At 41.7% G+C, this 12,940-nt stretch overlaps 1 protein-coding gene across 2 annotated transcripts; it reads right to left on the reverse strand.

The window, feature by feature from the left end:
- Window positions 1-453: 453 nt before the first annotated feature.
- On the reverse strand, window positions 454-12,736 carry LOC121302420 (DNA polymerase delta subunit 2-like). Of its 2 annotated transcripts, none has more exons than XM_041232380.1 (11): window positions 12,229-12,736; window positions 9,824-10,052; window positions 8,949-9,070; window positions 7,687-7,810; window positions 6,240-6,354; window positions 4,839-5,037; window positions 3,956-4,036; window positions 3,693-3,850; window positions 2,366-2,493; window positions 1,558-1,659; window positions 454-848 (listed from the first exon to the last, which is right to left on the reverse strand). In XM_041232380.1, exons 2-11 carry the CDS (start codon window positions 10,041-10,043, stop codon window positions 688-690), a joined length of 1,410 nt encoding a protein of 469 aa, XP_041088314.1. In that variant the 5' UTR covers window positions 10,044-10,052; window positions 12,229-12,736; the 3' UTR covers window positions 454-687. The 2 variants fall into 2 exon arrangements, with proteins under 2 accessions (XP_041088314.1, XP_041088315.1); XM_041232381.1 differs by lacking the exon at window positions 12,229-12,736 and adding an exon at window positions 12,126-12,202.
- Between the last annotated feature and the right edge of the window lie 204 nt (window positions 12,737-12,940).

The raw sequence follows: 12,940 nt of genomic DNA on the forward strand, positions 1-12,940 counted from the left end.
GATAGCCGAGGCGCCCCTGGATTGCACTCCTTTCCAACACATTGTGGGGACAACCTTGACAGCTCCCGGTCCGCAAGGACCTCATGAGCCAAACAGAGCGGTTATTATGGCACCCAAACCCGGCCCAGTTCCAACTCTGGGTTTGGCCGTTGAACAGAGCCATCTATCCAGACAAGGTCTGCCAAACGTAGTAATAGAGACACTAGGGCGCCCCTCGTACCAGAGCCCTTTATTCATATAAATGGAAGGTTTTCCAAAATTGGTGCATTGCTGGGGGTCATGACCGTGTGACCTGCCCTATTGAGACAATTGAAACCTTCTTACAACACCTGTTTGATGCGGGATAATCTGCATCTAGTGGTCAGTGGTGGAAGAGAGGCGTTTCGAAGGGACATAAAGCTAATACAATAATTCCAGTAAATATCGTCCACATGTATTAGAGCTCACTTCATATTTCACACGTTATGGGATTTTATTCTTAGCAATTAGGGAAAGGAAGTGGGGTTGCCATACCCTTGTTTTTTCTTGATGGTAAAAAAAATGGTTTGCATATTTCATTCCAGAAGAAATATAATTAAAAAAAAAAAAAAAAGGCAATGCAATCTCTACAATTAACCAGTCACTGGGCAATGGCCTTGGTCTTATATCCCCAGGCTGAGCTGCTCTCTTCAGCGGCTAAGCTTGCGTTCAGTGGCTGACATCCATCTCGCTCTCTTCCTCCGCCTTGGCTGAGAAAGCTGAGAAGCTGATTGGCTGGCACTCGAGGTTGCGCAGGTTTACCAGGCAGGCAGTCTGCGTCGAGCTGAACTCTGGGATAGCGACAAGGAGGACATCTTGGCCGTCAGCACCTAGAGACCAAGATCCAGACACCAGGTCAGTGAATCTGCTTCAGCAGAAGCACAATTTATTGACAGTGTCGAACACTTGAGGTAAAAACAGTTGACCAGTTTTAATAAATCCCGTATCTGATCCTTTCTGGTGCTCCATTTGTGAACATACTGTTTCATAACACTTCGCTGTTTGTGAAATGTGTTTCAAGACTGCTTGGAATTTTTTAAACTAAATTATTAAAATGTTCTAAAATGTCAGCAAGTGGAACTGCACTCATATGAAACCGCACACTTCACAATCACTTAATTTTGTCACAATGAAATAACCATTTCAATCTGACAAGATTTATACTTTAAAACACACAAGCACATGACTGTGTTGCTGCTTCTGTTGTAAACTAGACGGTGCAACTCCTACTCTGTAGCTGATCCATTTACTTTCTCATTTCCATTAACAATCAATGGTGGTCCAGGGTTCCTTTTTTCTAATACTGAATGGTATTCTTTTTCATCTGCATCAGGGGATTACACAAAGGACTGTACAGGCTTGGGCAATACTAAGTGGATTCTGATCCAGATAAAAATGAATGCAATTCAATATTGGAGCCATAGAACCACTCAAAGATACTTAAAATGACATGAAGCACGGAAAAATTGGTCAAGAGTAAAACCCATGGTGAGTATCCCTTTCCCACAAACCCATCAAAGTGTGTTCATTCTCCCTCACCCGTGACTCGCTTAGACTGGAAGGCCGGTGCGTTGCCACAGAAGTAGACATGAGGACAATCCTCCAGAATGAACGGGTCTCGCTGGTAGAATGGGTAGCAGCCTACATGGGACACACACAGCGTCAATCTCAACCCTACAACATGCACTTTAGAAGAAGCTGCAATTCCTTCTTGGTTTTGCATTTTACAATGTTTTATTGTATTTTTATTTAAGACCAAATAATTTTACCCTCATTTTTCTCAATTCAGAACGTCCAAAAATGTTCCCGGAGCAGTTCCTCATGACAGCTCAAAACAAGTGAAGGGCAGTCCCCCGATCTACCGCACAGCCACTTGCCTCTTTGCACACACGAGTTTGATGGCATACGTAGACAATCTACTGGTGCTTTGAGAACAAAGGCCATCCCAGCAGGTGTTAGCTTTCAGCTCGAACCAGGACTCAAAACCTTGACTGGAGGAGTCACCCCACAACACCACGTGGTAGTGCTTTTACAAGATGAGCTACTCTGGGACCCACTTGTTTTTAAATTTTTTTCTTGTTCTTCCCAATTTGAAATGTCCAATTTGAATACTGCCTCACCGCTGCAACCCAGGATTAAAGACCTGCTGTCAAGCCAAGCAATGGATGTTTCCAACACCAAACCCTGAAGACAAGAGCCGAGCTTGGGGAGTCTCCTACGGATCAGCTGGGGATGTGATGAGATAACCCATCCCTACTACCTAACCCTGTGGGTCCCAAGCCAAGACCTGCAACTCTACAAGAGCAGGATTTGAATCCCAAAGTCCCTGTACCCCTACAGGCCTTACCCAGAGTGTCTGGAGCAGTGGGGGACAAGTGGCTCAGTCTCAGGGTGCTCTCCAGGATCTCAATGTAGTCCTCCTGCCCGCTGTACTTGTAGATATCACTCACATTCTGTCCCGACGTCCCCAGGAACCTGAGTGCAAACAACACTGGTCACAGTAGCTTTAAAAGAGGCTACATTTCCACGATTACAGACAGCACAATATTTCAAGGATCTAGATTGTTAACTCCTAAATGCTTTTGAGAAAGTGATGTAGAAATAATTGCACAGCCCACAGTGCTGTGGCTCTTTAAAGAGCAAGTAGCGGGTTGTGAAAAATATAGCGTTACATGTCCCCACGTGTTGCTGGAACTGTGTAAATAACGTACCTGTAATTTCTTTTCATTGATAATATCCTGGCAACTTATTACACTTCTAACTTTAAAGACTGTTCCAAAGTGTCTCTTCAAAATGTCCACTCTAGTGCGGTGGGGTTTGAGATCTATCCTCTAAATCACCGCAAGAAGGAAAAAAAAAAACCTTAACAGGCAAGTACTCTAGCTGTTCTGTTCTGTACAGATGAAATCGTTATTGTCGTTAACTGTCTAACAATGTGGGCAATAACCCTTACACTATCAGTGCACTAGAGCGAACATTTTGAAAACAGTTTTTAAACAGACTAAGGTTATAAGTGTAAAAAGTTGTCAATGTTAAAAACGAAAAGAAGAATTACAGGCACGTTATTTGAACAGGTGTGGCAACACGTGGGGATGTGTAACGTTATATATTTTCCGAACCCTGCAAGTTACTCTCTGTTAACCTCTGACACTGTGGAATTACCATTAAATAATCAGGCTTAACACCAAACTAATAATACGCGGCATTATTTTAGACTGCAGCTTTTTTACTATTGGTTCAACTTTTATTATCAAGCGTTTAAGATTCGACTCAGTAGCGCTATTAGCTGGCACCAAGTATTTTACTGTGGGCTGTTATGTAATTAAAATAAATACAAACAACAAAAAATAAAACAGAAAGGAGTATTTTGTAAAAAGGAGAACAGTAATTTTGCTGTTAAAGTCTCGTGACTGGTTTCACAGGCTTGGATTAGAATTAATCTTAGACACTTTACCTGGGGTAAAAAGTGTTTAAATGTGTAAATGTTAAACAAAATAAAAGGTTCTACATGATTTTTTTTCAATAAAGAAAGAAAACACACTACTCTATTCATAAAAATAAATGCAAAATACTGTCTCATCACCAACTGCCCTGTATGAAGGTTAAATTGATACAAACACAGATTTCCAGCCTGGGTAAAGTCCCCAGTCCCTCTCCCCCAGCCCGATCCTCACCGGAGCCCGTCAATGTCTGCCTGGAATGGGTTGCTGACCAGCTGCAGGGTGGGGTATGCGGAGGACAGTGGGAACATGCACTGGTGTAGAGGCTGCTGGGGCAGGGTGTAGTTAGTGGGGTCAAACTCCCCAGGCATGAGGTCCACTGGAACAGAGGCCTGGAGGGGGACAAAGGAATCAAGATTGTTGAGAACAGGGATCATTCAATTCGTCTTCACCAGCTTAGTTTAGTCAGTCAACGATTTGTCAGTAGAGAAACTCACCGCCAGCTGCACTAGAATCTCGTCCAGCATCCGGATAGCCTCCACACTACCGGCCTGCGTCTTCTTGGTCAGGTACTTAGCCTGCCGGGAATCAACAAGAGCAGGAGATGAGCGGAGGGGCAGGGGGCAAGCCAAGAGCATGGACCAGTGACAGCGAACTTCATCAGATGTGTTTTAAGCTATATTATCAAAAATAAACAGTATGTACCTACGCACTGGTAATTGGCTCACTGATGCCAGTCTTTGTGATAGATTAACCCAGAATGATTCTCCCAATACAGAGGTTCAGTTTAATGTCAACGCTTTACTAAACTCAGTTAACAGCAAGCAATGCAGAATGGCTAGTCGCCAGTTCTGGAGATGCAGAGTGTAGCAGCCTTCTCTTCATCCTCTGGTCTAACCCTAAATAAGCCAGTTTTATACTCTTACATCAGTCTTCAACAATCCTCTCCTCAGTATCACTTTTTTTAAAATATTTTGACCACTTTTTCAAACTTTTAAATTGCATTCCCTGCCTCAAGATGGCTTCCCATGTACCTGCATTGACCTCTCAGAACTACATTTCTCATCATCCTCCTGCTCACATATGTAACGGAGATGGATTTACCAGTGAGCAGGAGGATGATGGGATATGTAGTTTGAGAGGTCCGTGTGGGTACATGGGAAGCCACCTTGAGGCAGGGAATGCAATTTAAAAGTTTAAAAAAAGTGGTCAAAATATAAAAAAATATATATAAATTAACACAATACATGTGCATTGCTTTCCTTTGCATGGTATTTTTTGTTACAGTCATTTATGAGTTCTATTATAGGAATACACTTCAAGCTGTGTTTGTCTGAATATCTGCTGTCCCAGCACTACCTTCCTGCTCACCCCCCTCACCTTGTTGACGGAGTCCTTGCCCTGTGTGCTCTGACTCAGCAGATTCCCAGCCAGCAACACCCTGGAGATTCGGGCCACCCCACTCTGCTCACCCTCGTCCCCCAGCTGTCCCGTCACCATGTCCACCAGCAGCTGCAGAGCCAGGAGGCAGTCTGCATTGCCACCCCCCAAACCCAGACCAGAGGCCAGGAGCACGAACCTGAGAGAGAGAGAGAGAGAGAGAGAGAGAGAGAGAGAGAGAGAGAGAGAGAGAGACAGAGGGGGAGGGACAGAGAGAGAGAGAGAGGGGGGGGGGGGCAGGGGGGGGAAGAGAGAGGAGAGAGAGAGATGGAGAGTCAACTAGAAGACTTTTTTAAAACGGGTTATAGCTAACAAAATCATTTCATAACCATGCACTTTTCCCTCACTAAATGGCTTTCAATGTGCCATTTCAAAAGAAACACATTTTATAGAAAACGATACTATTTTAATTTATAAACATCTGGCTCTACACTAGGTCCCAGTTCTCAGTTTTCTGGCTTGCCAGCAGTGTCTTTGGGGTCAAAGCACCTTACTGGCTGCAAAGAATGTCCGTCATTAGATAAAAAGTAGCTGGTTAGTTATTAGGAGGAAAGACAGCCCTGAAGGGGTGGGGACAATTTCATGCTCCAGGCGAAATGACCCAGGAAGTGCAAGATCATCTGAAAGCATGTCTTGCTAACAGAGATTTGTTTAACCTACTGTAGTACAGATATCATGGTTTAAAAGAAACAATAATTTTTGCTCTAATTTTGTTTCTATCTCACAAACTGATAGAAAATGTTTATATAACTATTTTGTTAGCTACAAACACTTAAACAGCTGTGTATCATACAGGAGACGCACTTAACGGACATGAGTCTATCCATAATTACACCACATTTTACATAAACCTACAGAACTGCTTCTCAAAGGTCAATCTTCAACATTAATTATTGAGAATCATAATTTGAGGATTTATGGAGGTACAGAACATTTACTATCTACTGTCTGCATACAGTAAAACATCCCAAAACACCATTACCAAGATTTGAATGTTGTAGACAACACTGTGTTAAAATGTTTGTCTCCTGGTCTGTAGAATTTATTTTATAGAGATATTATGAATGTTTGAAGTTATGGATGAATTGCAGTTAAACTCTATTCTACAGCCTGTCACAATTTCTTAATGCTTCACATTTGAACCGAGACATTGCTATTCATTTAGTGGTTCTTAAATTAAAACAGAACGATTGATGATTTTGCAATATTAACTGCCTCAAACCCGCTTTGGTCCAACTGGACCAGATAATAGACCCCCCCCCCCCCCCCCCCCCAGATAAGGGGTAGTTCGAAGGGTGGAGATGGAGGAGGTCTGAGTGTGGACTGGTCAGCTATCATCACCTGTCAGCATGTGGGCCTCTCCGGGGGGGCTGTGGGGGCAGCTCAGCTGTGCAGTATTCCTCCACCATGAACTTCCCATTGTTCTTCTCAGCGCCGTAAACAGCGATCACACTTCCTAAAGGAGTAGGAACATAGGCTGGGGTTAACCTTTACATGTAGTTCTGTAACATGTGGAGCCAGGAAAGTTCCGTTTAAGAATGAGTTACAATGCGGCCCTAAGATACGCCGAAATGACACAGAAACGCCTTTTGAAAACAGAAGATCTGTTGCTGACTCTATACATACCCATCTTTGGGTTTTTTTTTCACAGGCTGAAAAATGAGTTTTATTCTAAATTCCTCTAATCCAAAGAGACCAGAGGCAGCTTTTGGGAATGTGTTTTTGTGTTCTGCGTCAGTACATTTTCTGTGTGTAACGTACTGCTAGTGCCCATTTCTAGCTACAGATCCTACAGTGATTTTACTTACAGTATGAAATTCCTGGACTCAAAGGGGATACTGGTTTCCTACCTTATTGCAACTTATAATACTTACAATATTATTGCTGGTTTTAAACTCGCTGTCAGCAGTTATAAAACTGGAGACTGAATATTGGTCCTCAGTTGAACTCTTGCACTGGCATAAAATTCCCTTTTGTTTTTTAGATTTTTTTTTTTTTTTACTTATTTCCATAAAATGAATGTTTATATTTTTTTCTTTAAGTACATTAGCCAGCCCACGCTGTAGTTATTTTTCAATCTTTTTTTCATTTAGCTGTTCTACTCTTGCTGGTGCACTTATTTTATTTATTTATTTATTTCAGATGGACTGCTGTCTTCACTCGGAAAGTTGGCGTTGTACCAGTTATGTGGAGTTTCATCCCCAAATATATTAAAGGAAACAAGTGAAATGCCACTCGTTTTTGGCAATGGTTTTGTAACTATTAACAAATAAAATGGCAGTTTGTCATGGAATTTAGAATGCAGTGGTGCGTAGTGATTTATTTAGTGTGAAGCGGCTCATTAGTATGCAAGCCATATGCACGTCATGTGATGCTGTTTAACCAATCAGAGGATGCTATTTTTCCAAGCCTTGTTATAAATAAAAAACTATACCACACAGTAGTACATGCTGCTACAATTTTTTGCTTATTTGCATTTCATTCATATCATTTATTTATTTTGTTATTGTTTATTGTGTGGCCACACGGCCAGTTTTTTCAACACAGCATTTTTCCTTACAGTATTAGAATTGCAGTGATTCAAAATGGGTTCTTTATGTTAAAAGTTTTGATGCCACCTTTCAATGTAAACATCAATCTCTCTTTTCTACTTTCACCTGAAGAACAGACCTCAGATGTCTTGAAAGCCTGCGATTAATAATTGTTTAGTTGTTTAAAGGTATCACCTGTCCTCCTCTGTCTATTAACAGTTTAAACAGAGAGAGAGAGAGAGATCCCTGCTCCTTGCCTGTGACGAAGTTCTGCACTTTAATGGCACCCTCCAGTTTGATCCTCTGTAACTCGTCCTCCAGGATCAGCTCATCCGATTGGGTGATGTATTTTGCGCGTGGCGGCTGAGGTAGGAGGTTGTGCTGAAACCAAGAAGAAGCTTTGTTAAGTAGAACAGCACACATCCCCCAGCCACCACTACACATTCACAACGAGAGCTATCAGCATGACGACAAAGCTGATGGCATCAACAGCAATGCAGAACAGTACAGAATAAGAATTAGCAATGAAATGCTGAATCACAATTTAATAACCAATTCACCGGATTAATGCAAAAACATACAGCCAGCCAGCCAGCCAGATGAACAGACATACAGGCACCCCACTATATCCCCAGGGTCTGACACTGTCAATAACTAAACAGTGCCACATTTCATGACAATTGGTGAAGTGGTATTTAGGCAAATATGTGAAGTGTGACATGCCTCCACAATATAAGAACATAAGAATGTTTACAAACGAGAGGAGGCTAAGTCATGAATATAGATTAGGAATAGCAGAGGACCTAATACTGATCCCTGTGGTACTCCACTGGTTACCCCACTCCATTCTGAGGTTTCTCCTCTAATCAGTACTTTCTGCTTTCTACATGTTAACCACTCCCTAATCCATGTGCATGCATTTCCTTGAATCCCTACTGCGTTCAGTTTGAGAATTAATCTTTTATGGTGGACTCTGTCAGAAGCTTTCTGAAAATCTAAAAAAAAAAAACATGACATATGCTCTGCAATTATCCATTATCGATGCTGCATCCTCACAAAAATCAAGCAGGTTAGTTAGACACGATCTCCCTTTCCTAAAACCAAACTGACTGTCTCCCAGGATACTGTTACCATATAGGTAATTTTCCATTTTGAATCTTATTATTGTTTCCAGAAGTTTCCACATAATATAATATACGCTTCACAGGGAATTAAAAAACAAACGGAGACCTCTCAAACATTGCTGTTACTGTAACAGTAGAACAAGGTTACAAACGGAGACCTCTCAAACATTGCTGTTATGGTAACAGTAGAACATGGTCACAGATTGGGTGAAAGGATCTTACAGCAGCATGGCTTTCAGCTACAACTCTCAGGGTTGAGTGTCTTCCTGTGTGCTCTGGTGGGTCCGAGTATTGGATCATTTGAGCCACTCTGTTACATAATTGTGCCCAACTTACACATGAGACAGAGTAAACTGTACCATCTCTTACACACGCACACGCACACACACACGTACCTCCTCGCTGATCTCACGAAGAATAGATGGCTGGAGTGCCATGTTCTTGAAAATGGTTCCCACAATGCAACAATGCTCACCCATCTGGATCTCGCAGAGTTTCTTTACCTGTATGTCAGCTCCTGCAATGAAATTCTACAGTCAGATAAGAGGAACTGATTTATTTAGCCAAAAACAAATACGATTACAGGGAAACAGGATTGGTCTTTAAAATCTTAAAAGGAGTTGACAAAAATAAACCTTAACCAATATTGTGTGAGCAGCACAGAAACCAGGATAAGAGGAAATTAAGTGGAGGTAGACTCAGGACAGAGGGAAGGAGATCAATCAGCCACTAGGAACAGAATGAGCATTGATAGCTTCGAATGGCCTCCTCACAGGTGTAAATTCTAATGTTCTTAGGTTCAAGAGCCAGGGATACAACTCTCTTGGGTTTTCTCCCAGTTATTTTTTATTAATCTGCATTATGAATTTCACTGTAAAAACAGGATTTAAAGTCTTGATTCATGCTGCAGTGTAAAAAATGTATATTATGTTACTTGCTTTTTAATTACAGAGAACAAAAAATGACATTTAAGAACAAAAGAACATTTACGACCGAGATGGGGGCATTCACCCCATCTAAGCTCGTCCATCCGGTTCCTAGCAGCTGATTGATCTCAGAACTTTATCAAGTTGGGTCTTGGTAACCTACCATAGCCTCACCACCCTGTGTGAAGATATGTCACCTGCTCTCTGTTCTTAGTTCATCTCCACTTAATTTCCAACTGTGTCCTCTGTTCCTGGGTTCTGTGTTATGCCTAATGTGTTGGTTAGGGTTAACTTTGTCAGCTGCTCTTTGAACCTCTATCTGCTGTTTCAAATAAGACACTCACCCCACAACTGCTGAGCCCTCTTGGTCAGGATGGGTCTCATTTGAAGAAGCCGGGTGGCGTAGATGTGAGCGTACTGGCGGCTGAAACTCCGCTCCCCGAGTTTGAAGCGCTCCGAGCAGTTGGTGTAGGAGGAGGGGTACACTCTGTCAAAGACCGGGCCCTCGAGGGCAGGGGGGGCCAACAACGTTGCCCTCTTCTGGGCTGTGAGGTCGGAGAACATGGCCAAACACTGGAACAACAAACTGATGGTCAGCATCTCAGTTAACTAGTGGGCTAGATTTAAGATACATAAGAAAGTTTACAAACGACAGGAGGCCATTCGGCCCATCTTGCTCGTTTGGTTGTTAGTGGCTTATTGATCCCAGAATCTCATCAAGCAGCTTCTTGAAGGATCCCAGGGTGTCGGCTTCAACAACATTACTGGGGAGTTGATTCCAGACCCTCACAATTCTCTGTGTAAAAAAGTGCCTCCTATTTTCTGTTTTGTATGCCCCTTTATCTAATTTCCATTTGTTCCTTTCTTCAGGTTGAAAAAGAGTCTTGGGTCGACATTGTAAATACCTTTTAAAGTGCTGAGGCAAATGTTTGACATATACTAATAAATACTGTCTGGAGTGTATCAGGGATGGAAATAAGGCTCCTACCTCACAGAAGGTTGATCCTTTCCAGATTTTACTACTAACTGGCTTATCAAGCTTGTATTAAAACCTAGAATGGGTGAAACTGCTATGCATAGTCTTAATTCGATCCCTTTTATTCAGTTGCAAAAATAGATAACAATTTGTATTTTTCAATACAGCTATGGCCAAAAGTTTTGCATCACCCTCTAGAATTAACTCATTTTGCATAAAGGTGAACGATACGTTAACATTGTAGTTTTTCACATTCTAAAATGAAATACTGCACTACTATCATGGCTTCCAGTATATTGTTGTGATATAATTGTGCAGTCTGTGTGATTACATGATGGCAAATAAAATATCTAAATTATGCTTTTTTTTTTTTTATTTATTTGTTTTAAGTTGTGTCTCAATTCTAAAACCCTAGGTGATGCAAAACCTTTGGCCATGGCTGTACAAAAGAATTTATGAATGCTTACATCAAAATGATACCTTGCAAAGGAAACCAATGCATGCATCACATCTGAAATGAATAGCCACACATTCTACTGGAAAAAAGGGTTTCTCTTTCTTGGGCTGGTCATTTGATGGGGTTCCTGGTTTATGCTACTCCTGAGGTGTTTTATTTATTTATTTATTTACTGTAATATTATACAAATTATACTTTTGTTTTCCAGCTAATTCAAAATGAATGAATATTAGGATATTTGTTTAAATTTGAACAAATATTCAAACATGAATGACCCATGTTTGTCTCAGTATTAAAATACTTCAGGAAATAAACATGTATGAGTGGTTTTACCAGGGGCAGGAAGGACCTGCGGGCCACCTGTGTAAGAGGTAATCTGCAGAGACTCTCAAAAAACATCCAAACTGTTTAGATGGACTAAAACTGATGACACCTGCCAAACCACTGTCAACAGGGTGCAGGGACACCATGAAAGTCAGGACTGACTGACTCAACATGGCAAGGCAAGGTGTTTAAACTGTCCTGGATGAACACATTCACAATTCATTCAGGGAACTGGGGTGGAAATACAGAAATGTACTCTCTGGAACTGCCTACTGCACTTGAAACATCAGCAATTTGTTTTGGATATGGGATCACCCATCTGAAACTGACTCGCCACAGGGAGATGCAGAGTATACTGCAGGACACAGGTCACGGGTGACACATGAAGAGTATACTGCAGGACACAGGTCACGGGTGACGCATGAAGGGTATACTGCAGGACACAGGTCATGAGTGACACATACAATAGGAGTCTTATCGCCATCCCTGCATATGGGTAACAACTGAATCAGTCATGTGAGATTAGTCCGAAAATCTAAACCACCAAAGCCAGGTACTTCTGCGCTTGTCTTACTCCTGTACACAGTATACATGCAATAGTATTTCTGCACATAACACTGTTCGTCAGCTCAGCATGCATTCGCGGATTTGACATGTGCTAGTATGTCAATATGCAGCTGGCAAAGGCTGAGAGGATGCACACCTGGGGGCTGCGCTGGGAGCAGGGGTTTAGATTTAAAACAAAAGGATTGGACGCCCTCCTGAAACCCTCCAGAGGCCCGTGCAAAAGAATTTGATTTGCTGTTTAAACTGAAAATGAAAACTATTTTTCCCTGCTGCAGTGGCCTCTTTCACTCTGCTAGTACAAGTTTAATATTATTAACAGTACCGTAGTTTCCAAATGAATACAGCATGGCCGATCTAACGCGATGGGTCTTGTTCGCCCCTTTGTTGTACCTACTATCCCAGCTCAGTATCAGGTCATTATTTACCTTTATAATTTTTGAACAGGACCACCAGGCATCCACTAGTCGCTTCTATATTTAGATGTTTCTCTTCTGTCAGTCGTCCAGCAAACGCATTAAGATCTCCCGCCGCCAGAAAACAAGGCATTAACCTCTCACCTTTCACCTTGCGTACGCATCAAGCAGCGTCGAGACGCCGCCATGTTAGTGAGGTCAGTAGTGAGCAGTGGCGGGTTTACAGTAGATTTGGAAATTAATGCAAGCAAAGATTAAGTAATGGCTCCTTTTCAGAAGAAAATGCAATTCTTAGTGGTTCGTGTTCCCAATAGTAATTCCATTTTTGATTTCTTGTACCACGTTTCCATGCACCACAGACGGGTACATTTTAGACAAAAACAAAACGTTTTACTCAGACCGTGTATATTAGTACTGAAGCCTGAACGGCAGATGAAAAAATAAATAAATACATAAATACATAAATAAAAACACAGAATCCATCTCGAACGCGCACAGAACAGTTGTAACTACTGCCTTTAAATTAATTCTACAAAGATGTTAATTGCATAGTGGAAATATACAGATAATGTGTTCAATAAAGTAACAGTATTATATTCACTGTGCATTTGCGTTGTACTGTACTTCTGTGTAGGTGTGTTTACATGCTGTGTGTGTGTCTTATGTCGTTCCCTTGTTATAATTGTGTCGTCGTCGCAGGAAGCCGCTAGATGTCGCTATTTAG

The sequence above is a fragment of the Polyodon spathula genome, chromosome 29, assembly GCF_017654505.1.
Source record: "Polyodon spathula isolate WHYD16114869_AA chromosome 29, ASM1765450v1, whole genome shotgun sequence".
Lineage (NCBI taxonomy): Eukaryota > Metazoa > Chordata > Actinopteri > Acipenseriformes > Polyodontidae > Polyodon > Polyodon spathula.

Coding starts and splice junctions, on each gene's coding strand:
- LOC121302420 (XM_041232380.1), bottom strand. CDS start 10,043: ATGTTCTCCGACCTCACAGCCCAGAAGAGGGCAACGTTGTTGGCCCCC. Junction 9,071..9,823: donor GAGGGCTCAGCAGTTGTGGG/GTGAGTGTCTTA, acceptor ATTTCATTGCAG/GAGCTGACATACAGGTAAAG. Junction 2,494..3,692: donor GCAGACATTGACGGGCTCCG/GTGAGGATCGGG, acceptor GTTTGCACTCAG/GTTCCTGGGGACGTCGGGAC.